General features: G+C 35.7%; 1 protein-coding gene across 1 annotated transcript in view; it reads left to right on the top strand.

The window, feature by feature from the left end:
* Window positions 1-25,774, top strand: part of LOC130234017 (PDZ and LIM domain protein 2-like) — a 57,074-nt gene that overhangs the window by 21,203 nt on the left and 10,097 nt on the right. The window contains exons 2-3 of the mRNA XM_056464297.1: window positions 9,611-9,742; window positions 20,137-20,288. Coding sequence (XP_056320272.1) covers window positions 9,647-9,742; window positions 20,137-20,288 — 248 coding nt within the window. The 5' untranslated portion in view covers window positions 9,611-9,646. The remainder of the gene's footprint in view (window positions 1-9,610; window positions 9,743-20,136; window positions 20,289-25,774) is intronic.

Below are 25,774 nucleotides of genomic sequence, written 5' to 3'. Positions count from 1 at the left end.
CACCCATAAATTACTTGCATATACACCTATACTACAGTTATAAAACTTGCATGTAGATGTAAACTCGATCCTTGCATAAACACCCACGTTAACACTAGGGCTGGGTATCGAGTTCGATACTTTTTAAGCACCGACCGAACCGTCTCGATACTACCGAGTATCGAAAAAATCATTTTCGTTCGGTACCAAATTTCAATACCCAAGGGTATAATCTTGTCAACGTCAGTGAGCACCACTTGGAGAAAACCTGCATCCTTAACGTGCCCGGATCAAATGCTGGTGATTGGCTGCGGCGAGGCTGTCTTGAAAATCAGCAGTTTACGGCAGTTACGCCCACTCGCTCAGAGCTTGTCAAGGTGTCAAACAGACATACAAAATCAGTTAACTTTTAGCATTTCTTGCTTGTGTACCGTTAAAGTTTAAGGCCCCATTTACACTGCAGATAAATGTGACCCAATTACGATTTTTTGTTCATATGTGACACAGGTCGGATCTGTTCTATGACCGCGTAAACAGGAAAAAAACGCATGCATTCGGATATTCAGCGATCGGTTTCAGGTCTCCTTCATATGTGGAAATAAATCAGATATAAATCGGATATGTGACAATGCGACTGTCATGTAAACTGGCAGATCGATTTATTGAGGCGTTCTGTTCTTATGATCATTAACCTTGTGACAATGTGGTGCTTCTCCGCGGTTTAATGTAGAAGGAAGAGCGTGTGTGGAGATTCCGACGCAGTAAACAACAACAACAACAGAGGAAACATGGAGGAAAGTGGTCAGTCACCACAATTTGCTCCCACCAGACCTGAGATCTCTCTCACACATTCCTCTGAATGGTGGAGGACAGCATATAAACCATAAGCGCGAGCTGCGATGATGGTCCTTTCCCACCTCCTCCGCCTCAAAATCATTTTAAAGTTGGGCGAACTTCGTGTTGTAACTTTTGCTTTTTGTCGCTAATAATACACTCACTGTGGGCTACACAGAACAACTTTATTCTCTCCAACAACACCGGTGAGCACACAGGCAAAGGCTATATCAACTACACACACACGCGCGCATCAGGGCCATACCATTACGTAAACTGCGTGGGGGTAAATCTGGACTGAACCATTCACTGCTTGTACTATGCTTCGCATATTCCAACGTGGCTAGTGTGGCACAGATGCTAGAACCCTACATGTATCGCTACATGTATCAACTATGCATGTATCGTAGATTGTACGGCAAGTGTCAAGACATGAATTGGATGTGGGTCACAATTAAAAGAACGTGTAAACGGACAGACAAAAAAAATCTGATATTGGCAGTATCATATGTATACGGAATTGGGCATCAAGACCTGACAGTGTAAACGGGGTTTAAGTTTGTGTGGGGTAAATTTATTAATCTTTTTTTGACCTAACATACGCTGTGTAATGTTATGTACTGTTTCGATGGCTTTAAATACCTAGCTAAGTTGATACTAAAATGCTTTAAGGTTAACAGTAAATGATGAAGTTTACCTCACATTAAACTTAAAATAACATAAAATAAATAAAATAAAATAAATATCCTTATCCTTGGCTGCATTAACAGTTTAGCTTTCATGTTTTCTTCACATTAATGTTATAGTCTCTGCTCCTGCTGACCCTGGATTTAGAAGACCATCAAGTGATAATTCATTTACACTGGCAGAAAAAGTAAAAATGAACAAAGAAAGGAAAGATGAATGCCACAGGGCCGTTACAAATTTTATTGTTAAATTTTGCTGCTTTTTTCTACTGTGGAGAAAGTTTAGATTTACTGGATATGCGTTTTTCAATGACTAGAAAGGAACCAAAAACAGTCAAAATAAGTCCATGCAATATAAGTGGTTCAATTATAATTGTATGAAGCTGCAATAATAATGCGCAAAGTAAACAAAAATAATTTTATTCATTGATTTATCTATGGAAGGATCAGAAAGCTCTTGGATTAAATCCAAAATATCTTCATTTATAGATAATTAATGACAGAATTTCAATTTGTGGGTGAACTAAACCTTTAAGCAGCAGTAAGCCTTAAAATATTTAAAATACTTAAAATACCTAAAATTGATTGACTTAACTCCTTGAACTTTATTAAAACTGCACTAATATAGTGTGTTAACTACACTTTGTTCATTTTGTGCTTTTGTTTCTTTGTTTTTTGGTCTTAGAGATAAGGCTGCTGTGAAAAGTGTCACGAACCTCCTGAAAAAATAATCTTGTTAAAATATATTTCTTAAAATAAAAGTATCGTTCGGAACCGATATCGAATTCAGGGTATCGGTATTCGAAAATTTTGGAACGATACACAGCCCTAGTTAACACGCACATACAACTCAATCCTTGCATATACTCGATCCTTGCATAAACACCTAAATGAACACTCACATACACATAAACTCACTGCACGCTGGCATACAGCACTCACACAAACATATTTATCAGGAATCTGGTTATTGCAAAGCTGATGAAATAGAAATAATCCGTTTTAGTAGAGGGTAATCTGTTAAATAATGAACATGTGTTTTATAAAATAATAGTCTATATAAAGTTTCTTCTATATTTATGTAATCTATTCATGTTAAACCTTTTTAATTTAATTGGGTAATTATACACAAATATAAATAGACAGATAGAACCCTTAAAGGACGATCTCTATATATTATAAATAATCTGAGTCTGAGAGTTTTGTTTATTTGTTTTGTTTTTCACATTTCTTGATTATAAGGCTAAATACAAATAAAAAGTGAACATTCATTTTTTTTTTACTGTTTTTATTTTAAAAAAAGTTTTAAGAGCCTGGAGGTATTATAGACTGCAAATTCAGTTTGCAGATATTTGTGGGTACAGACATCCATTGTGTGTGTTCTTGGCAGTTTTTTCCTGGCTTTTCAATATTGTCGATATCCATATCGGAATTATATCATATCAACCAAAATTAAGAAATATATTGTGATATAAATTTTTGCCATATAGTCCAGCCCTAATCTACACTGTAAAATGTAAAAAATAAAAAAATGCATTATGGGACCTGCAAAATTCTTAGTTGAAACACAAAATAATTGGAAAAAATTTAAATAATCTTATAAAACATCCAATTCCAAACCATATAAACAGATTATATTTATTTCAGTTGGCAATTACTTGTTTTAAATGACTTCTAGACATTGCATACGCAGCGCACATGTTGCAATTTTCAAGCATCTCTCGAAAAAATCTCAGCTGCGCCCTAACAGTAAGCAGATGTGGATGAAGCGTAAGTGACTTAAATGTAAAATCAATGCAAAGATGGGATTAGACATCCTGTGGTGGGAACTGAGCTTTTTCTACATTTGACGCGTTTCAGAATGCAAAAGAAAGTGGGAGCAAACATCTAACAAATGGAGCAATGGAACAGACAGAAAAAGCAAGCAGCTTACAATGATGGAGATTGGTTCAAGAATGATGGCCACTGGGCATGACTGAATTGAAGGAAATTTGCTTTACATATATCACTGGTATTATGATGTGCGTCAAATCTAAAAATGATTTTGCTTAACTTTTTCCCTGCAGTTAACGAGAGAAAATGCTTCCCCGCCATTGACAATTTTTTACGGCAATCCGTGTTTTAGGTGTGTTACGGTAGTGGAAGCCCTAATGCAAGTTTTGAGTAAAGGCTGATTTATACTTCTGCGTCTAGTGCACGCTTTGGTCTGGTCTGGAAACAAAAAGTTTCTTGCAATACTGTTTTTGTAATAAATGAAAAGCAGATTACATTTGTCTTTTCCCCATTTGGCTGATCCGAAAAATGGTCCGATCTGTGACTTAATGTGGTCCAAATCATGAGATTTGTGATCCATTACACCCAGTGCTCAAATTGCGGGGGGATGGCATCCCCCTATAGAAAAAAATTAAAGAAAGCATCTTCTTTGTAAAACCTCCATCCCCCTTACCATCCCTTTTTAGATAAACAACAGTGTGTGCACTGTAAATCCTATCATGCAAATTAAATACAATATATACAAAACAAAAAGAATACATGTTGGCCAATACTATGTAATACGTAGTTGAAATAAGCACAAATGTCAGGGCATGTCAAAACATCTCAGGGGGCCCCAAAATCACCTCAGACCCCTGAGGGTTAAAATTCTCTATTTATGGTAATTTATGACTTCTAAACAATGGCTATTGACGAATCAGAACTCAGTATTGTTATAGGGCGCCATGCACAAGTGCAATACAGTTCATTACATCATTTTACGTGATTTTCAAAATGTTTAAGAGGTAAACAGGTATAAGGTAAACAAATAGTTGTAAATAAAAAGGTAAATTTATATTTAGTCATCCTAATGATACTGTAAAAATGAGGATATGTGTGTGTGTTTGAGAGAGAATGCCTGGTGCTCATTTATACAATATATTCATTATTTTATATATGATGTCAATGTTGGTTTTCATTCTACTTTTTAAATCAACCCCAGATGAAAAACCATCCCCTTTGGATTTTTTTAAATTAATTTATTTTTTTTACAATTCGACCACTGGTTACACCACTAGTAGTTTTAATGCATTAAGCTTTCTACTGGAAGTTCTGACCGTTCACTCTGTATACATGCAAAGCGTAATGGGTCATTTTGTGTTCTATTTAAAAAGGTTTACAGAAAATTTATAACCATATTTATTAAATGCATTACATTTTAAATAAGTGTACATTTCCAGCTAAAATTAACTTTTTAGTTTATTTGTTTATTGTTTTTTCTTTTGTGCTTTGTTTTGGCTATATTGAAGACTAAAAATAGTTATTGAATGTGTAATTCTGATCAGCTTAGTTTTATGGTCCTGCCCGTCTGTGACAGAAGACTTTTTTGATAAGAGTGGGGTGGTTGGATCTGTTTACATTATTGCATAAGAATATTGAAACCATCAAAGTTCAAATCAGGGTTAGTAAGTGAACATGCAGGGAATGATAGAGACTGTAAACCACAGTTCAGTATCAAAAAGAAATCACTGTCCACACGAAAAACAGTGCTTTTACAAAAGTATTATTTTCTTAATACAATATTTACAGTATCTACAAAACATCACAGATCACATTTCAGAGACCACATGCTGACTGACTAAAAAAATGGCAGTTATCACATGTCACTTGAACCTGACAGCAAATAGTCTTCATTTTTAAAGGTTTGCATTAGACAGTCTGAGCATGTTTTTGCTGTTAGGTAAATAGTTCATGAACACCTTGGTGGGACCTTTTACAAAGCTCTGCTGCAGGCCAATGCATCATAGTACCCTTAATAGGATTGTGCGCTCAACTTTTTCAAAAAACCCTATCATATTGACAGACGGAGTGAGTGTTTGTCCCATAGTTTTGCTGCTTGTTGCATATTTAATGATGTGCTGGTTAATGTTCTCTTCAATTGAGATAAATCTAGTCTTAGTTTTTTGAAGCCAATGACTGAAATTCTGACCCCACACAGCTGTTGTATAATATTAGAAGGTTTGAAACATAGGTTGTGAATCACTTTCATAATTTTTTTTGTGTCCTTGGTGCTTGAAAATGTTGGATTCTTTGTATTGTAATTGCATGTTAAAGAGCAACAAGCACAGTCTTGGCTGCACACATAATTTATCAATTTATGTTCTACAGAAGAAAAAGTCACTTGGGTTTGGAAGGGTGCATAAATTGAAAGAATAAAATGTGTTTGGGATCTAGTTCTGGAAAACCGCTGTTTTCATCCAAATGTTTTTAGCAGTTTTAAGGAACATCAGATTTAGACTGTTTGCTGATTCAGATTTGTCATTGAATTACTGGATTATTGCATTTTCCCAAAGTAAATATTTTGAATAAACCTACAATAATATTTCCAAAATGCTAGTTATCAGCTTATTTAGCAAAAATCTTTAGACCATTTTGTAGCAGGGACAGTAGAGAAAGTGCATGGAAATTTAAGAGAGGGATTGTGAAATGAAATTATGATGCACTGTATTCCCAGACTGGAAATCCAGGGGTCTGTATTCATGACACTGTATTTAATTGAATTTTGCCTTTTGTTTACACAATCATGACATTTTGGAGGCCTGAAAATACTAACTTTTTTTTTTTTAAGAATGTAAAAGTGTTTGAAAACAATATGTTGCCATATCTGTGTAAACTGGGAAAATGAGATTTTTGTGAAAATGATGTGGGAGCAATACATGTTCAGTCTATAGGCATCTGGGAGGGCTGACAACCAAAGCAAAGGTGGTCTACAGGATCGCATGTACTTGGTTGTAGTATTTCTTTAGAGCAGGTGTGCCCAAAGTAGGGCCCTTGGGCCAAAGTTGGCACGTGGTAACCTTTTGGTTTGGCTTGCCATCCCATCCCATCTGAAAAGAGAGAGAATGATGGGGAGTTAGTTGGGACGAATGCCTTTGACAGAGTTCCTCATTTCGAATTTAACGTATACCCTTTTGTTTCCTTGTTTAATTCAGGAGCTACAAAAAAGCCAACAAAAATGTAAATGTTTCATATGAATCAGACTTTTAAAGTGTAAATACTGTCACTAGACAGATCGAGGACAAGGCACAAGACATCGCTGAGCAAATCAAGGCAAAGCCGGGAGCAGCTCGACTAGTGTATTCAGTATTAAGCTCCATTGTGTTATAAATGGTATTTTGTTTTTACTGTAATAAGTTGATTAATAAAGCATTAAAAAAATATACTGCATCATCATTTAATAAAGTTTTAAAGCAACCTTTTCTTGTAATTTTTAAATAATAAGCAAACAAATTAGCAAATGTAATGTAATACGGTTTGGTATATTTAACTTCAGCCCACAGCCCTCAATCAAGTTTGGTTTTGGCCCTTTATAAGAAAAAGTTTGGGCACCCCTGATTTAGAGTGACATCACCAAGTACTGACCTACTGTAGCATGCATAAAGGCATTCACTGTAGGTTATCATTAAGTAGTGTCAACAGTCCTTTGGTCCCATCATAGAGCATCTTTATGTTGACGCCAAAGACTTTCTGAAAAGCAACACAGACTCTCTGACTTTGTAATTGGTTGTTACTGGGAGCAGTAAGCAATAGGTAAACAATAGGGTCCACCTGCACACTTGTTAGTAGGGCTGGGCAATATAGCCTTTTAAAAAAAAAATCCCAGATTATTATTATTATTATTATTATTATTATTATTTTCACCAACAAAAAAAATGTATGATTTACATATTTTTTTCCCACAAAAAAAAAATCTTTGAGTTGAGGGTTATTAACCGATATAACTGTATTATAATTATACAAAATATAAATGCTAAAGAAAAAAAGCTGTCATTTATTAATTTTCCTTCTGCTTAGTCCCTGTATTCATCTGGGGTCGCCACAGCGAAATTAACCACCAACTTATCCAGCATATGTTTTACACAGCGGATGCCCTTCTAGCAGTAACCCAATACTTGGAAACACCAATACACACTCATTCACACACACACACACACACACACACACACACACACACACACACACACACACACACATACACTACAGACAATTTAGTTTATTCAGTTTTTGTACTCCACACAGAAATGCCAGCTGACCCAGTCGGGATTTAAACCAACGACCTTCTTGCTGTAAGGCAACAGTGCTAATCGCTGAGCCACCGTGCTGCGCAAAAAAAAAGAAGTCATTTAAAGATAAAATTTACCGAGACGTATTTATAATTTCATACAACACTTTTATAGTTATGATAATATAAACTAAACCATTTTATACAATTGCAGTAAAAGTAAACTACTGTGAAAGTAAACTTATATTTGACTGCCTGCTGCCTGTTTTAAATAATGACTGTTAAAGTTGTTTAATGGTTTGCACACACACCATTGTTGGTTTACAAAAAATCAAACAAACATAATCCTGTTGCACTACTACACTTGATATAGGTTATATTGTTAAAAAAAGGAAAGCAAGTTAAATGAAAATCTGAAATATTTTATGGTAGACTTAAAAAAATAAAGATGATTTAGTGTTTAAAAATATATATATTTTTAAATAAATTAGTCTTACACTTACATTTTCAGATTTTTCATAGTATACAGTATGTATTAATTCCGGTCCTTTATCATAAACTGACATCAACTATTTTGTTGATATTTTAGAAATTATGGGATGTGTTGAAAAGAAATGCATTAACTTTTTTTTTTTTTTTTATTTCTATTTTTTTCTTGGTAGGGTAGTTAAGGGGTTAAAAAGAAGACCTTTTTTTAAGATGAATTATTTGTTTTTTTTTTAGTGAACATGCATTTAGAGGTTTATTCATTTTTATTTTGTGCTATATCAGTTCAGGTAAAGTACTCAGATTAGGCTAGTGGGTTGCATTTTTTTGCTGTTGTTTGTGTCGAGTCTCTGCATTTAGTCGAGCTTTGTCAGTGTAAAGAACATCTTTACGACTGGGTCATGTCATTTATCTAGAAACTGCATTGTTGGATTCCAACATTAGATCAGTAACCGTTCCTTTCAATGTGCATCGTTTCTATTAATTGTCTTCTCAATCACTTCTTTTAGCGTGTGAAATACATGGTGTGGCATGCAGTTTCAAATGTGTGTGTCTGACAGTGAATGTGTGACTGAGAGCCCTGAATTATTTCACTTCAAAGATGTGCAACATTTCTCAGAGTTCTTCCCTGCTTCCTGATGCTGCCTTGTTTGTGTGTTTCTATGGCAAATGTGGTGTAGGGGATTATGGGAACCCAGAGGGGAGCATCATGTCATGACAAATCGATGTAAACTTCACACTCGAGTTAATCGATAAAAAGGATTTAACAACCAACCCTACCTGTCGGCCTTCCTTTTCTTTCAGTAGCTTTTATACAGTTTATAGTGCTTTTCATCCTCACACATGTTAGCAATAACTTGTACCACAACCTGATCTGGCCTTTATGGGGTTAAGTGCATATGTAGTGAGTAGTTATTAAACCTGCATATCCTTAAAGAGCTTAATGAAGAATGATGCATAAGGGAATGATCAACACTGTTAAGATTTACACTAGAGATGGCATAATTTTTAAAAAACAGATTCCTTCTTTCCTTTCTTTGTTTTCTTCCTTCTTTCCTTCTCTACTTCCTTTTTCCTTTTTATTCCCTTCCTTTTTTCTTTCTTTCCTTTTTTCCTTTTATTTCCTTCCTCCCTGTGAGTCTACTTTGCAGGTTTGCCCAACTGTTTAATCAAAACATTGAGGATTCCTCTCCTCAAAAAAATAAAAAAAAATATTTGTCAATTTGTATCCATTTTTTTACTTTGAATAATTATTATTTATGGAAATATTTAGCTATTTTACTCTAAAGTGGTTTTCCACATTCCTTATGAGTGCTACAGCTTGTCAGTCTTGTGAAATTGTCTGTGTACGCTGGTGGATTTGAGCTGCAGTCATGTGGAATAGGATGAAAGGTGTTGTGAAGAACAGGTGAAGACGGTTTACCTTTCAACAGCAGCCAGTGGCTTAGAGATGTGGAAACTATGAGATATATCTGTGGCATTTCAGCTTGATGTAAAATTAAAATTGACAGGGTCTCTCTCCTTCTGTCAGTTTTCCACTTTTATGCTCTCCTCTTTTAACACTGTTTTCTTTTCTCTCTCTCTCACACAGCTCTCATTAGAGCATTGTACAGCAGCTTGAGGTCACATGATGCCGTTTACAGTGAACCTGATTGGCCCATCCCCGTGGGGATTCAGAATATCTGGAGGGCGAGACTTTAAAAAGGCCATAACCGTTTCCAAGGTAAATTTTAATTTCTGTTAACCGAATAACTTGTAAGATATGATGAGTCATTGCTCAGCATTATATCAAAATGTCTAATAACCTGATACTTTTAATCACTGTTGTCTAACTCTTTTGCATTTTGCCTCATTGGTTATTTGGCTAAGTAAATACTACCAAATTAAAAGATCTATTCAATTCAATCCACCTTTATTTGTATAGCGCTTTTACAATGTAGATTGTGTCAAAGCAGCTTCACATAAAATATCATAGGAAATTGAAACAGTGTAGTTCATTTTCCAAAGTTTAAATTCAGTTCAGTTTAGCTAAGTTCAGTGTTGTTTAATAATCACTACTGAGAGTTCAAACACTGAAGGGCAAGCCATCGATGCACAGCTCTACAGATCCCGAACCATGCAAGCTTGTGGCGACAGCGGTGAGGAAAAAACTTCACCAATTGGCGATGGTGAAGAAAAAACCTTGAGAGAACCAGGCTCAGACAGGCACAACTATTTCACCACTGGCCAAACGTTTTGTGCAGAGCTGTAATCCAAGCGCTGGAGGCTGGAAGCTGGACCTCAGCGAAGACTTGTCTGTCCCTGGAGCGTCACAGGAATCAGTCTCATGCTCTCCACTCCTCCATGACCACCACAGTAGCTGCTCAGGATATGGCCTAGTCCAGGATATGGAAACCTTGGGATCATCTCGTTGCTGGTCTTGGATCGAATCAGTGGCGCTGCGTGGTCTGAGGGTCTCGGGAGAGTATCCCCAGGTGGAAATAGAGAATAAAGAGAATAATTAAAATATTGCTGCTGTTCATAGTGTATATAAATAAGATGAAGAAACCTGTGTGGAGCACATTCATGTATCACACCAATAAGTGATGCACTGAGTGTATGCTTTACTAAAGAGATAGGTCTTTAATCTAGTTTTGAACTGCAAGAGTATGTCAGAGCCTCGGACATTATCAGGAAGGCTATTCCAGAGTTTAGGAGCCATAAGTGAGAAGGCTTCACCTCCTTTGCTCGACTTTGCTATTCTAGGTACTACCAGAAACCCTGAGTTTTGAGATCGTAAAGAGCGGTTTGGATTGTAGCGAGACAGAAGGTTGGTTTGATAACAGAAGGTTTGTTAGATCGCATAATTTGATATTTCTTGAATCGTGTTTTGCATTCAGATCATCAAGTTATTTTGTTCCTGTCATGTTTTCTCTTATGCCTTGTTTAGAATATATTCTATTTAGGTATATCGCAGTTTGGAAAAATCAAGGTTTTAAAATGGCAATACATTTCTGCTATATCGTTCCTGTAGTATATGTACGTTTTTTTTTTTATTTGTTTGTTTCTTTTTTAGGACAACAGTAGCTCCAGCAGAAAATATATCCAAATATGCTGTTTTAAATAGTAAAGAAATCAGTGTTTTTGCAAATGTCAATGATCATTTTAATTAATTCACTGGTTTACTGTTCCAAAATATTTTAAGTGTTTCTCAAAATAAAATATATAGTGTTCAAAGGGGAAAAAACTTTTTAGTTTTTTACCCAGATATTAAAAAAATAACTTATTTTAGAGCAGTAACCACAATACAGTGAAACCGTGATCATTTTTATCCAAGGTTATCTTACCGTCAGAATCTTATACCGGCCCATGCCTAGTTCAGACTGCACGATTTTTAAAATAGTCACGTCATAGATGTTTTCCCACATGACTATCTGGGGTAGGATTCCATTGCTGCTGTGTTCACACTGCATTTCTTTATGAGGCAGAATCGCAGACAACTTTGTCTCGGTCCGCAAACTACATCTCACAACCAAGTGATATGGAAACATTGCGAGGTCACATAGTAAATATTTTGTTATTAGCTACCTAATGAGAAAGAAGCCTTTAGTGTGGTAGAAAATCTGCTGCTTTTGCTCACCTGGTTTTGAAGGAAATTAGCAATTTCTCTTAAACTTTTTTTCTTTTTCAACCCAGTTGTGGTATTGTTCAGATGACGCGTCAAAAAGACATGGGTGCTCCTGCCAAATTTGCACTAGAGTTTTCTTGGGTCCAAATAAACCAAAATGAAGCCCTTTTAACATCTCCTCCAACCTCCTTGCTGGACTGCAGATACCCATACTAGTAGATGCTGCTCTTTCATTGGCTGTAGGTAATTGCCAATGTTATTTTCAATCAGAACACGTTTCACACAGCATTGAATCGCAGACAGGTCCAGATAATTACAATAGCATGCCAAATATCTCATGGGTGTTGCCAACTTATCGGCGTTTCTCTCAGCTCTTCGATAGTTCACACTGTGTGATTTGTTACACAGGTGAATGAGCATAGATTTGCCTGTGATTTCAGGCATTTGTTGGCAATTTCTCAACCTGTTGGCGAGTCATAATCGGGGCTAAAATCATGCAGTCTGAACTCAGCATTAGTTTTATTCTCCATTCAATTTAAAGGTGACATTGGTTAAGCTTCTGTTGTGTCTTCCAACTCTGACAAGTTGAAAAGAAAAGATGCAGCTTTATTTTAAATTTATTGTATTTATGTGCCAGAATTGTTTGAATTTCATTCTGGATTAGGCCTAACCAGCTAGTTTTTTTTGCTGCAAATTTTTTTGTGTTTAAACAATGAAGCAATCATACATGCAGTGTTCAGATGTAACTTTATAGGTTCACAGATGTCCTTACACAGAATCCAAGCTTCAAAAGAGGCAACAGCGAAAATGGCCTGGTGCAATCTCAAATTTTGTCATCATAATGGGTAGACAGCTTAAAATACTCCTTGTCAGTCATACAGACAAAAGTGAGCAGAAGATTAAGGCTTTGTTGAAAGCTGTGGGAACTGTGCAGGTTTAGCTCCTCAAGAAGAGATTGTCATTCCTGATCCAGCTCATTTAAAGAGATATATGAAGTGAAATGACTTGCTGTGGACTGAGGTGTTTTTGACAGGGTAAAAGGGTGTTTATTTGCATTATTTCAAATTTAACATTACCATTGTAAAATTTAACTAAAGTAGCTTTTTGGGCTCTATCATAAATCCAGCGCAATAAGGCACAAGACGTGTTTGGCATGATTTGTTGCTGTTTTCAGACCAGTGCAACCCTAATTTTCACGTTTTGCACCACGTTGTTTAAATCCATTTGCCCCACTTTGTGGACTCATGGGTGTTCCGGTCTAAAAAGGAGGTGTGTTAAGGCGCATTGTTGGGGCATTGCTATTTTGAGGAACTTAAATAGACTGCGCCACTGACCAACTGAAAGCTTGTCTGAAGTCCAACACAGAGTGCATTAGTTATGTGCCTATGCAGGTCCAAAACGCGCACATTACTTATTACACACAGGATGTACAGCAAGACACATATCTTTACACATAAAAAAAATAATAGATTAAATTGTTACGAAAAAAGATTATTTTCTATATAAATATAAAACCACTACCTCTATGCCTCCATGTTGGGGGTCTTTTTTCAGTTTATTCATGATTCAATTACCATTTGTATATTTGTTGTTGTTTATATTATTATTATTATTATTAGCAGTACTGTTTATTATATGTATATTTATATTTGTTTTAATAAAAAACAAGTTTAGATTTGTCCACCTGTCGGGTTTTGGAGACGTACGCATCATCATATGGGGCATAAGAATAGGATGTGTATTCACGTATAACTCAGTTTTTTGACCACACTTCATTATTATTGTTCATTTATTCATTTGCTGGAAACTAGAACTGAATTTCAAAATAGTTTTGAAACCAATCTTTATGCTTAACAAACAAAATTTAATATGTAGACTAATGGATGTCTCGCTGGTTTTTTAGTTTTTCCAATGACTCTTAAAGGGAATGGGAGATGAGACTCTGATTGGTATAATGTAGGTTATGCTCAAAACACAGCCATAACTGTTTAAGAGAATAAGCACAACCCTGTTAGACCATGTGCGCAAAGTGTATTTTTCTATCCTTAAAACGGAAAAAGTGAATTCGGACATGCCCTTAATGCTTTTGAGATGTGCACTTTAGACTTTGTACCTGGATTGTTAAAATAGAGCCCATAGACTTTTCATAAAGATCCCAAAGAATCATATCAACTTTTGTAAAATGGGCATCCAATGTCACCTTTAAAGAATAACTGAAACAAACAAAAAAAGGTTTAGCCAGAGCAAAATTTATTTGATTTACTCTTATTTTGTATGTTGGTTACATACTATTTAACATGGATCTGGGTCTGTTGGACTTTTGAGTACAAGACTTCAATGTTGTTTTTCTGCTGTGAAGTTCAGAATCTGCCGTACTTCTGCCACCTAGTCTGGAACCCATTTATTTTTTTATATTATTTATTTTTCTTCTTTTTTCTTTTTTTTTGTGGGCTTTGGGGCAGTTTTCAAATGGAACCAAACCAGTTCCTTCCAGCTAATTCTGCATTGCCATCCAGAAATACACCACAGGATTTCTAATTAAAGTAAGCTAATGGCACATTTCCTTCAGATCCGGGTCACAGCTGCATTGTAACCATAAATTATCTTGGATTTAAATCTAAATCACTGAGACTTTCAGTTTTTGTGGCTTTTACTTTTTGTTTTATTTTGTTTTATTACCATAATGACTTAAACTCACTGTTAAAAAGTTTATTACGAACAAAAAAACAATTATTATAATCATTTCAAATCCCAAATACATTTAATTTATTTTTAGAAACACAATTAAATTTAGGTTTAGAATATATTTGAAAGATATCCAAAATATGTCTGTCTCTCTGTTAAAAAAAGTCCAAGTTATTAACTTTGATGCTTTAAATTTAAAGATATATTTTTGACATTGTAACACTTCCAGTGAAGAAATACAAGCAATGTATGGGGTCATTTTGTATTGAGAGGGGTTTTAAGAAACGCATAATAAAACAACATGATGTTTTCAAGGGGCTCCAAAGGGTGTCATGGAGGGATAGGTCTCAGTGTAGTATTGCAGGAAATGTGCTTAGGCACAGGTTTAGTGCTTCTTTCCTTTTTTTTTTCGTTGCCTTTGTCTGAAATCACCCGTATACTAACTCTTCCTGTTTTTCATGTAAATATTTTTTCAAAATTGATTTACAACCCCAAATCACACAAAAAAAGTTGGCACTGTATGGAAAAAAAGCAAATAATAAACAAATAGTGATTTCCAAATTTACTTTAACTTGTTTTTCATTGCAGACAAAATAAACAAAAAAATATATATTACTTGTTTTGTCAAGTCAACTTAATTTAATTTGTAAATGTACATTTCTTTTTTGTCATTCATACACATTCCAAGAAAGTTGGGACAGGAGCAGTTTAGGGCTAGTTACCAGGTAAATTGGTTAAATGATGTGATGTGAAACAGATGATGTCAACAGGTGATTGTAATCATGATTTAGTACAAAAGCAGCATCCAAGTAAGGTCTAGTCCTTTAGGAGCAAAGATGGGCTGAGGATCGCCAGTTTGCCAACAAATATGTGAGAAAATAATTGAAATGTTTAAAAACAATCTTCCTTGATGAAAGATAGGAAGACATTTGGATATTTCACCTTAACAGTGCATAACATCATTAAAAGATTCAGACAGTCTGGAGGAATTTCAGCGCTTAAAGGACAAGGGTGCAAGCCTAAGATGAACAACCATGATCTCTGATATCAGCACTGCATCAAGAATTGTCATTCATTGATAAGCGATATCACCACATGGGCTCAAGACTACTATGGCAAACCTTTGTCAAGTACCACAATATGTAGTTGCATTGGCAAATGCTAGTGAAATATGTACTGTGCCAAAAGAAAGCCCTAAATTAACAGTTTTAAGAAGTGCCATTGACGACTTTGGGCCCGGAGGCATCTGGGATGGGCATCACACAGTGGAATTGTGCACTGTGGTCAGATGAATCAGCATTTCAGGTATTTTGGGGGGGAAATGGATGCCTAGTGCTTCGGACCAAAGATGTAAAGGATCATTCAGACTGTCACCAGCAACAAGTCTAAAAGCCAGAGTCTGTCATGGAATGAGATTGTGTCAGTTACATTGGCAAAGGTAACTTTTACTCCTGTGATGGCACCATTGATGCTAAAAAGTACATAGAGTTACGCACATACATATTTCAAAAAGACAATGCAAAACCACATTCTGCACACATTTCTGGCTGCAGAGGACGATGATACAGATACTTGACTGGCCTGTCTGCAGTCCCGACTTCTCTCCAATAGAGAATGTATGGCACATTTTGAATCGCAAAATAAGACAACGAAGACCCTGTACTGTTGCCCACCTTAAGATTTGTTTGCAGTAAGAATGGGACAAAATTACACCTGAAACACTTCGTCACTTGGTGTCTTCAGTGCCTAAATGTTTTTTTAAGTGTTGTGAAAACAAATGGTATTACAAAGTGGTAAATGCTTTACTGTTAGAAATGGTTTGCAAAAACTAAAATTGGAATATGTGTTTGTTGAATAATAATAATAATAATAATCATAATCATAATAATAATAATAAAACAATAAAAAGTGAAAGAAATACATTACATAATGTTGTATTGTCTGCAATGAAATACAAGTCAAAGTAAATTCATAAATCACTACTTTTTTATGATTTGCATTTTCCATACAAAAGTGTTGCATGCAAAACTGTTGCAAACAATTTATTTGTGTTGAATTTAAACAGACAAATGAAATGTAATAATGTTCAACTTAATTTGGTTGTTTAAATTCAGCCCGAATAAATAGTTTACAACCACTTAACGTAAAAAAAAATTGGGTAAATCCAAGGAATCATCTTTGTATAATTTTTTTCAGTGTACTGTACCAACTTTTTTCTGATTTGGGGTTGTATGTTTAATAATTGTATTTTTTCACAAATATGGAGAGTAGATGTTACCACTTTTATTCCACCACAAGATGTATTTGTTTACAATATTAAAGTTAGATGACGTTCTATTTATCAAAATAAAGCAAAACCATGGCAGAGGGAGCGAGCGTTTCCTATTCACTCATGGAAGCTGAGCAAAATGTTCTGTATGATCATTGACGTTAATCTTCTGAATTCAACTGGCACATTTTTGCTTGCAAGATGCCAGTGAAAATGTACTTTGAGAAGTGCAGCATGATGAGTTGCGCTGGTGGATGCATCCGAGCAGAAATTTACCAGTGTGTGACTCGCATAATGCTCCTCGCTGACGCGCACCTCTCAAAAAATGTAAGGCATACGCGTAGCGCAAGCTCTGCGATTAGTTGGCTTGGTAGCGCTGATGAGTGTGGGCAGAGGTGAGAGCTGCGCAAGCTTGATGCAGCGGGTGTTTACAAGTGTGGAGTCCCGTGAAGGAGCTCCAGATGGAGACTGCTGTTTTGTGTTTACCTTATGATTAAAGTTGTTGCACATCTGCTGGTTCCCTCAAAATGAGCGAATTTGAGCCACTTGTACATTAAGGAAGCATTCAAAAAAATGAAACACCAGCAAAGGAACTCGACACAGAGAAACATAGACACCTACAGCCAGCTAGCATTTTGGAAGTGTATTGCAGAGCAAAAGAAACAGCGCGCAGAAGTATAAATGCACGGCTACATGCAAGGCTTGCGCCGTAGGTCATGCCGATCACTTGATGCAGAAGTGTAAACCAGGCTTAAGCCTGTTTGAACTAGGTTATGCGTGTTGTATCAATCACTATACTTCTAACAGATACAACAGATGCATATACTGTACATGATGCAACAGTTGCATGCTCTGACTTTTCTAATTCTGTTGTTGAAGAGATTTTAACAAAGTTGTTTTTGATCATTTGACAGACTTAAATGACTTCATAGGGTTAATATCTAAACACTTAAGTTTTGTTTTAGTTTTTCTATTAATTTTGTTAACTTTTCATTTGCAAGTTCAGAACTTTTAGCATTTAAGATTTAATGATACAATGTTTACAGTATACGGAGTACTGTATATATGCGCATGCTCATGAAATAAAACTTCATAGAGATGATGCATTGTTTTTGTTAATAACTCATCATACAGTCACTTTAAGGGTGTGATGAAGTATTTTTCATTGTCTTAATAATCTTAATGTGCAAACCAAAATCACAACATATTTAAATATCGAATCACTATAGTTGCAATACTTAATTGTCACAGATTTATATTGAATCAGCACACAAGTAAAGGAGTATGAAGTTCAAGAGTTTTGAATATGTAAATTAGTGTCTGTCCCAGCCCTGTAATTCATATTCTGAAAGTACTTGCATTATCTGCTGTCATGTACAGAGGGAAAGGATGTTCACACTCATGCGTAAAGTGAGGCACACTCAGATTACGTAAGGCTCTCTTCATTTTGCATCTCTGTAGCAACAGTTAATTGGCCCTCGAGCAGGTCATCAGACATGGCACTTCTGCCAACATCAACAACAACAACTCACTGGCAGTTTATAAGGCCCTCTCTGTGCTGTGCTCTGTGTCTGTGTTTTGAATCAAACTGAGGCTTTCCTTTTCTTTTACTAATGAGGTTGGTGGCCTTATTGACTGTTAAGTCTTGAGGGGATTCTAAACTTGGTTGAGCTAACAGCATCCCTTGTTTAGTTGTTTTTAGGAATCCTGCCAACTATAACACCACTAAAAGAAAGTCATTGGTAGGTTGGTGGTATGGAGTAAAAAATGTTTGGTGTGATCAAAACGTTGATTTGTTTGACCGATCTGAGAGCATACTCGCACTAAGTACAGTTGCATTGAACCAGGCAGAAGCACGCTTGTCCCCCCTCCCGTCTCCCCTGACGGCCCGCACTCACATTGCATTCGCACCTGAGCATGCTTGCGTCATCGATGATGCGCTGTTCAGTAAGAAGCGCTCTCGCTCAGCACAGTGGACATTTCTTTATATCGTTTTAGTCGTTTGGGATGCAGTGACACGCAGTCAAATATTTCCTTTGACCCAAGTGCAAATCTAAGTCGATGCATCTCTTAAAGACAGGATGGAAAATTGTTTGGCATGATGAATAGTTTAATCCAAGTTTTATGTGAGAATTTTATGCTCAATCAGGTGGAAAAGGATTCTGAATGATCCAACTTATTTATTGTTTCCACATTATGAACTGCTTCCCTCTGGTAGGAAAGATAGAGTCCCTAAGTGTAGGTTGAACCGATATAATAAATCCTTTGTACCCGTTTCAGTGGCTTTATTTAATGAGTTAAATTAGCACTATAATTTTGTAACTACTGTATTTTGTGTTGTTTTTATTGTTTGTTTTATGGAATGTCTGCAGCATTATGGTGATGCATGTAACAAATTTCCTGTCAAGGAGAATAAAGTTTACTACTACTATTATATCAAGTATCCTACAATAATAAAGAATCAGAGCATGTATACGCATCTGTTGTATTATATACAGTATATGCATTTGTTATAAATTTAGCAATTTGATTACAGCCTAGTTTCATACAGACTTTTTTAGACTCTTACACTGTGTCTAAAAGCAGGATTTATTTTTTCGCCAAGGTCTGCAGATGTTTTTATTTATTTATTTTTTTATCTGGTTGGTACAACATATTCTCGCAGAATATACAGTTGAAGTCAGAATTACTCGCCCCCCTGAATTATTAGCCCCCCTGTTTATTTTTCTCCCAATTTCTGTCTAACGGAGAGATTTTTTTCAACACACTTCTAAACATAATAGTTTTAATAACTAATTTCTAATATTGATTTATTTTATCTTTGCCATGATGACAGTAAATAATATTTTACTAGATATTTTTCAAGACACTTCTATACAGCTTAAAGCGACATTTTAATGCCTTAACTAGGTTAATTAGTCTAACTAGGCAAGTTAGGGTAAATAGGCAAGTTAATGTATAACGATGGTTTGTTCTGTAGTCAGTCGAAAAAAAATAGCTTGAAGGGGCTAATAATTTAAAAAAAATTAAAAACTGCTTTTATTCTAGCCGAAATAAAACAAATAATATTTTCTCCAGAAGAAAAAATATTATCAGACATACTATGAAAATTTATTTGCTCTGTTAAACATAATTTGGTAAATATTTAAAAAAAGTAAAAAAAAATTTAAGGGGGGGCTAATAATTCTGACTTAAACTGAATACAGTACTCAACCTTTTAAAGTGGATCAAAACCTTTTATCAAAGTCGTCCTAAAATATTCAACAACACACATTCTTGTGTTACAATTATGATCTACTTCAAAAGTTGAATACATAGTAGATATGTACAACATATGAACATCAGTACAACATGTATGCATCTGTGCAGATTTCCTCTGTGTGCAAAATCCAGATGGGCAAGTCAAAACACATGAATGAAGAGGATGCCATTTTCTTCAAGCTTTCCAATTCGGACTGATTAGCAAGCCCAGTTTTTGCAGACTTGTATTCTTCGTTTTGAACAGTTAATGAATAAACCCTCAGAGTTCTAATTGGTTGAATGTTTTTGTCCCCAGGTTAATGCTGGCAGTAAGGCAGAAACGGCATGTCTTCAGCCTGGTGACATCATAATAGAGATTAATGGACTCAGTGCTGGTGAGATGCTGAATGTAGAGGCACAAAACAAAATCAAGTGCTGCACGACACAACTGCAACTTCTTGTAGAAAGGTAAAGTTATGTATTAATTCTTAATCTTTATGGTACATGTAATTACATAATTTTTCAATTCTTTCTTAGATAATTTGTCAGTCATTGGCAGTGTTGTGCAAGTTACTTCCAAACTGTAATACATTACAGATTACTTATTACTGTGATTTAAAAGTAATCCCTTACCTTACAATATTACTGTCTCAAAATTGTAATATGTTACATTACTCTTATATTACTTTTTAGTTACTTTCACCAAAACAACTACAGAATTAGAACTTAACATTCTAAAATGACTAAATGTACTGCAGAGCATTTTACATCCAGTAGAAAGCGATATGTTGTAGCAGAATGACGGTGACCTATCCAGGCTACTAACAATATAGTATATATTTGGCAACGTGAAGACTCAAGACAATGCAAGAAAGGATAAGAGCCAGAATCACAAATGATCAAAGTCTGTTGAAAGTATGGTAAAGGTAAAGTGATTATCTGGCAATATCTGTGAATAGCTTGGCTATTTTCATATTAGACACAACAGGCCTATATGTAAACTCCAATGCCATGACGAGATGCACTTTTTCTTAATCTTGCCATTATTCTATTCACTTTAAATTCAGGTTCACAACACAAAACTGTCATGCACAAAGTGAGCATGATGAACATAGCTTTCTCAATATAATGCTCGTGCACCGATTTCCTCTGTGGACAAAACTGCTTGTGAGCTCTCAAATATACGCTGCTCGCGTGCAAATTTTCTCATGCTCTCTCAAATATGCACTGCTCACGCACAAAATTTCTTGTGCGCTCACAGTACACTACTCGCTCAGTGAGATTATATGCAGACTCACAATTTGTGTCTTGTGTTCCCTCTTCCTTTCATGCTTTTTGATATAATTTATATTTGTACACTATTTATTAACAATAACCAAAATACTAAAATAGACTTACATATAAAATTTTTAATCTAATCCACTATAACCTTTTTTGTTGTTTGTTATATGATGAAATATTTCCAATTTCAAACACTTAAGACACATAGAAAAGAAGTTGAATGCAAAGAATACATTTTTAAAAACATTTATTAAACATCCAAAAGGTGCACCATACTAATCAAATAAAACAACATTTAAACAAAAATATAACGAATGCAAGCAGAAATGTAACCGATAAAAATAGGGGAAAACTTGATGAGGTATTATAGCCTACTGAACTATTCACTCCTCAAATAAATCTCACTATCAATCCCATTTTATCATGGCAACTAAAATAAATTGAACACGTCTCTGTTGTCTTCCACATTGCTGATGAGATTGTGGAGGACATTTTCCCTGTCATGTAGTGTTTTGAACAGTTCTACAGTAAAGTACTTCAATTAATCAGTTGTGCTAATACTAGTTGCTATGGTAACACAAGCATAATATAAACAAATTACCCAGTGCTGTAGTTTTTTTTACAATATAGGGTATACTATACTACAATTCACCACACTTTACTGTAGTAAAACTACACTTTGTATTTCATTTTATCAGTTGACTATTCTTAATACTACAGTATGCTGAAGCATTCATTAACAAATTGTAAATAATACTAGCCTAAAACATAGGCAGTATATCTAACACTCAAAAACACAAGTATTTATTATAGAATTTATCATAACCTTTTAGTGTTTCGTGTATTGCTAATAAATACTGTAGCAATATATAAACCATATCAACATTCTTGGGATAACCAATTGAACAGGAGGATCTCTGGAGAGCAAAAGCACGAAAAGAAGAGGAAACATGAGGCACAAAATGTGAGTCTGCATCATCTGACGGAGCCAGAGCAGATCATTCGCACGTGAGCAGCCGTGTTTTGAGTGCATGCGACTGCGAAAAAATAAATAAATAAAAAATGCGGTCGAGTTGTCCACGAACAGAGAATTACATGAACGCGCTCTTGTAAAACTGCGCTTACGACTGTTGTCAGTGAAATAACGCCATATGCATATACGTCCATCTCGCGAATGTACTGTATTCTACTCATCTATTTTGCCGCTCTTCCGCTGCACGTCAGGGCTTGACCTTACTGTGAACCGGGCTGAGCCAATAGCCTCGGACCTCGAGCTCAGAGGCTGAAATCATTCCGCGTTCAAAGTAAAAAAGTTCCAATAGCCAGAGGGAGATTAATGACAACACGCGCATATATTCACTAACCACGAACAGAAAATAGAACTTACTTGCGGTATTTTTTTTTTTTTAATGTCTTGCGGGCGAAAAGTTTGTTGTAACGCACACGTTACTGAACATGTACCGAGTAAAATATTACTGAAAATGTATAAGTAATGCCTTACACTACTGCGTTACAGGAAAATGTAATACATTACTGTAATACATTACTTTTGTAACGCATTACTCTCAACACTGGTCATTGGTATATGTGTCAATTAGTGCATACTTGGTAGTCGCTCACTAAAGTCACTTTTCCACTTGGCAGCCAGTTTTGCAAACCCTTCAAGCTGCTATTTTGGACATGCAAAAGCAACTACTGTCTACTTCAGTGGGGTAATAATGAAATTTCAGAAACAAATGTCATGTTGTTGTTGTGGTTTGTTTTATGTTGTTTATTTAAGTATTATTTTTAGTTTGAATTTGTATTTTATTGGTATGGTCTTTAACATCTGGCAAAGGGACTACCTATGAAAACTAGTCTGTTTGCTAATTTGGGTACATTATGTTCTTGGTGAACGCTGATTTAATGCAGAGGTTTTCAAACTTTTAGGACACACGCCCCCCCAAATTTGTCCAATCCCCCCCCCCCCAGGCACCTCTCCCTCAAACCAAAATTATAATGCATGTGCAAACATCATTCACATATTACTTGCTGCGTAGTGCATAGCATTAATTACATTGAAACATAAATATAAAGCTTACCTGATTCAGTGTGATGACTGAGCAATTTTCTGTGGACAACATGCTAATCTGTGGTCGGATTACTGACACGACTAACCGTAAATCATCTTCCACTGTCAATAAGCGTGAGCCATAGCATACTTGCTTTTGATGTTTGTACATACAGAAAATGCTGCTTCGCAAAGTCAAGATCGCAGAGCCCTGATGGTGTGGTTGAGTCGAACAGGGAGTATGTTTACATGGGCAACAATACTTTAATACAATTTTAATATGATTAAGACTATACTCTGATTAAGAGTATACCATGTAAACAGCGATTTTTGATTACTTTAATCCGACTAAATCCATAACTGAACTAAACAGAAATAGAATTAAGACGTGGAGTATGCATATATTAGTGGCATTACTGAAGTAAACACCGCAGTTTAAACTATACCGTCATGTAGGACTTTTTGCTGCATTTTGTGACAAGATCCACACACACGGCTGTCAGTAATGGACTACACACACACACACACACACGCACACGCACACACACACACACACACACACACACACACACACACACACACACACACATCACGAAATGCTGAGTTTTTTTTTTTTTCTTTTTCATTCGGCTTTCCATTAAAACAACACTCTTCCACCAGTCCTTACTTTATATTCGCGTATAATACCCCAGTTTGTTACAGGGACGTGAATGAAATGTTCATGAGTGAAAGTGAAACTTGAAACGAACTGAAGTTAAAGCCGAAAAATTAAAGATGAAACCCCCAAAATTACATGAGCCTCTGCAGGAAATGTAAAAAGCCTGGTGACGCAACATTCAAAAAGCACTTCACGTAACGCCTTAATTATATTATTGTCTTAAGGCAAATTACTGATGTCCATGTAAACATTTTGATGATTTGCTGATTTGATTCAGGAGGGCACTTTTTTTTTTGTCATACGGCTCACCGGTTTAACTTTCATTCATTTACCGTCATTTGTTTTGTTTTAAAAAGCACCCACTCCATTTTATTTGTATAAATTTTACTTAAGCATTAACTCTATGGGTGCCTTATAGTTAGCTGTGTAGCTAACGTTAATCATATTCCCTCTAGTGAACGCAGTGAACTCAAGTGCACGCCTCAATGTCTCGCGCCCCCTTTGCTGGCGCCCCCTGGTGGGGTGTGCCCCACAGTTTGAAAACCCCTGTATTAATGTACACTGTCCCTTGTTGTGAAAAATAAACGTAAACTTACATTTAAACAATTTAAATCTGACATTATCTTCAAGAAGCTATGAACAGTTTATTATACTCTTTAAAAACATTTCACTTTGGTCTTGATAATATGTATTAACTAGATAACGAGATGACTTAATGTGTGTGCGTGCGTGTGCGTGTGTTCGTGTGTGTGTGTGTGTGTGTGTGCGCGCGCGCGTGCGTTTTACAGAATACCCACTCCCACTGTCATTTGCACTTTGTGTGCAACCAGTGCATCATTCATTCATGAACCTTTTTTTATGTTATAGATACTACATTATTAGGAAATCAGTTGGAAAAGCATGTAGCCTTTTTTTTCTGAATTTCAATTTCTTATTTTGGTTGTTTATTTCTACATAAAGATCATGCAGACTGCCAGAAACTGCAAGCCAGTAGTTTTCTTTGATCTATTTGTTCTATTTATATCCACAAATAAAAAAAAAAGGCCTACACAATTAGACTGGTTTCACATTCATGGCCCAATCTCAATTCTACACTGTAGCCCTTCCGCTTCCCCTCTATCACATTAATGTGAAAGGGTAGGTGTAATCTCAGCCTTGGTATACTTGGTATACTCTGTAAACTAAGTCCCCGTTTACACCAATGCGTTTTAGTTTTAAAACTGCGTTTTAGAATGAACACAATTCTCATCCACACTGGCATTTCATCTAGCGTTTCTAGAAAATGCGCATTATGTGACCACACACACTCTGGCATGCACTGCAGTGTATGCGCACGTCTGAGCTCCATGCAGTCCAGGTGGATGCTTTGAGCACAACTCTTTAGGTGAGAGCAGTGCATGTCGGACAGTTCATCGAGGATCTTCCGCTGAATTTCATCTCTCTATAGTTGTTAAACGTGATATTTATCTTATTTTGTCTCTATCTAATGGTCTTTTGAATCGATTACTTGTTCTCAGGTAAGGCGTTTTGGCTGAGTGCAAAGATAAGAATATATTAATTTATATATGTTCATTTTTTTGAACTCCATGTATATGAAGCACACCAAAGAATCTGGAGTTTCAGAACACACTCACTGATTGTGTAGTCATCACTGACCAATGGTAGCTCAAAGATGTTTAGGAGCCAAAACTAATTTCCCCAAAAATTAGCTTGAACTGTCAAACAGACTCAAAAACTTCTTTTATGATTCAGATTTAGTTCAAAATGACATCATTTCAGTTCTTTTTTTTGTTTAGTTTGAAGTATACTGAGGCTGGGATTATGCCTATACCTTCACGTTAATGTGCAAAGTGGAGAAGTGGAAAGGCTAAAAAGTAGAATTGAGATTGGGCCATGAATTTGAAACCAACCTAATTGTGTAGGACATTTTAAAATGATTTCTTAATTAGATATTTAGTTGTTCAT

This window comes from Danio aesculapii, chromosome 8 (assembly GCF_903798145.1).
Source record: "Danio aesculapii chromosome 8, fDanAes4.1, whole genome shotgun sequence".
NCBI classification, from domain to species: Eukaryota; Metazoa; Chordata; class Actinopteri; order Cypriniformes; family Danionidae; genus Danio; species Danio aesculapii.
This window is presented reverse-complemented; position numbering and strand designations above follow the sequence as displayed.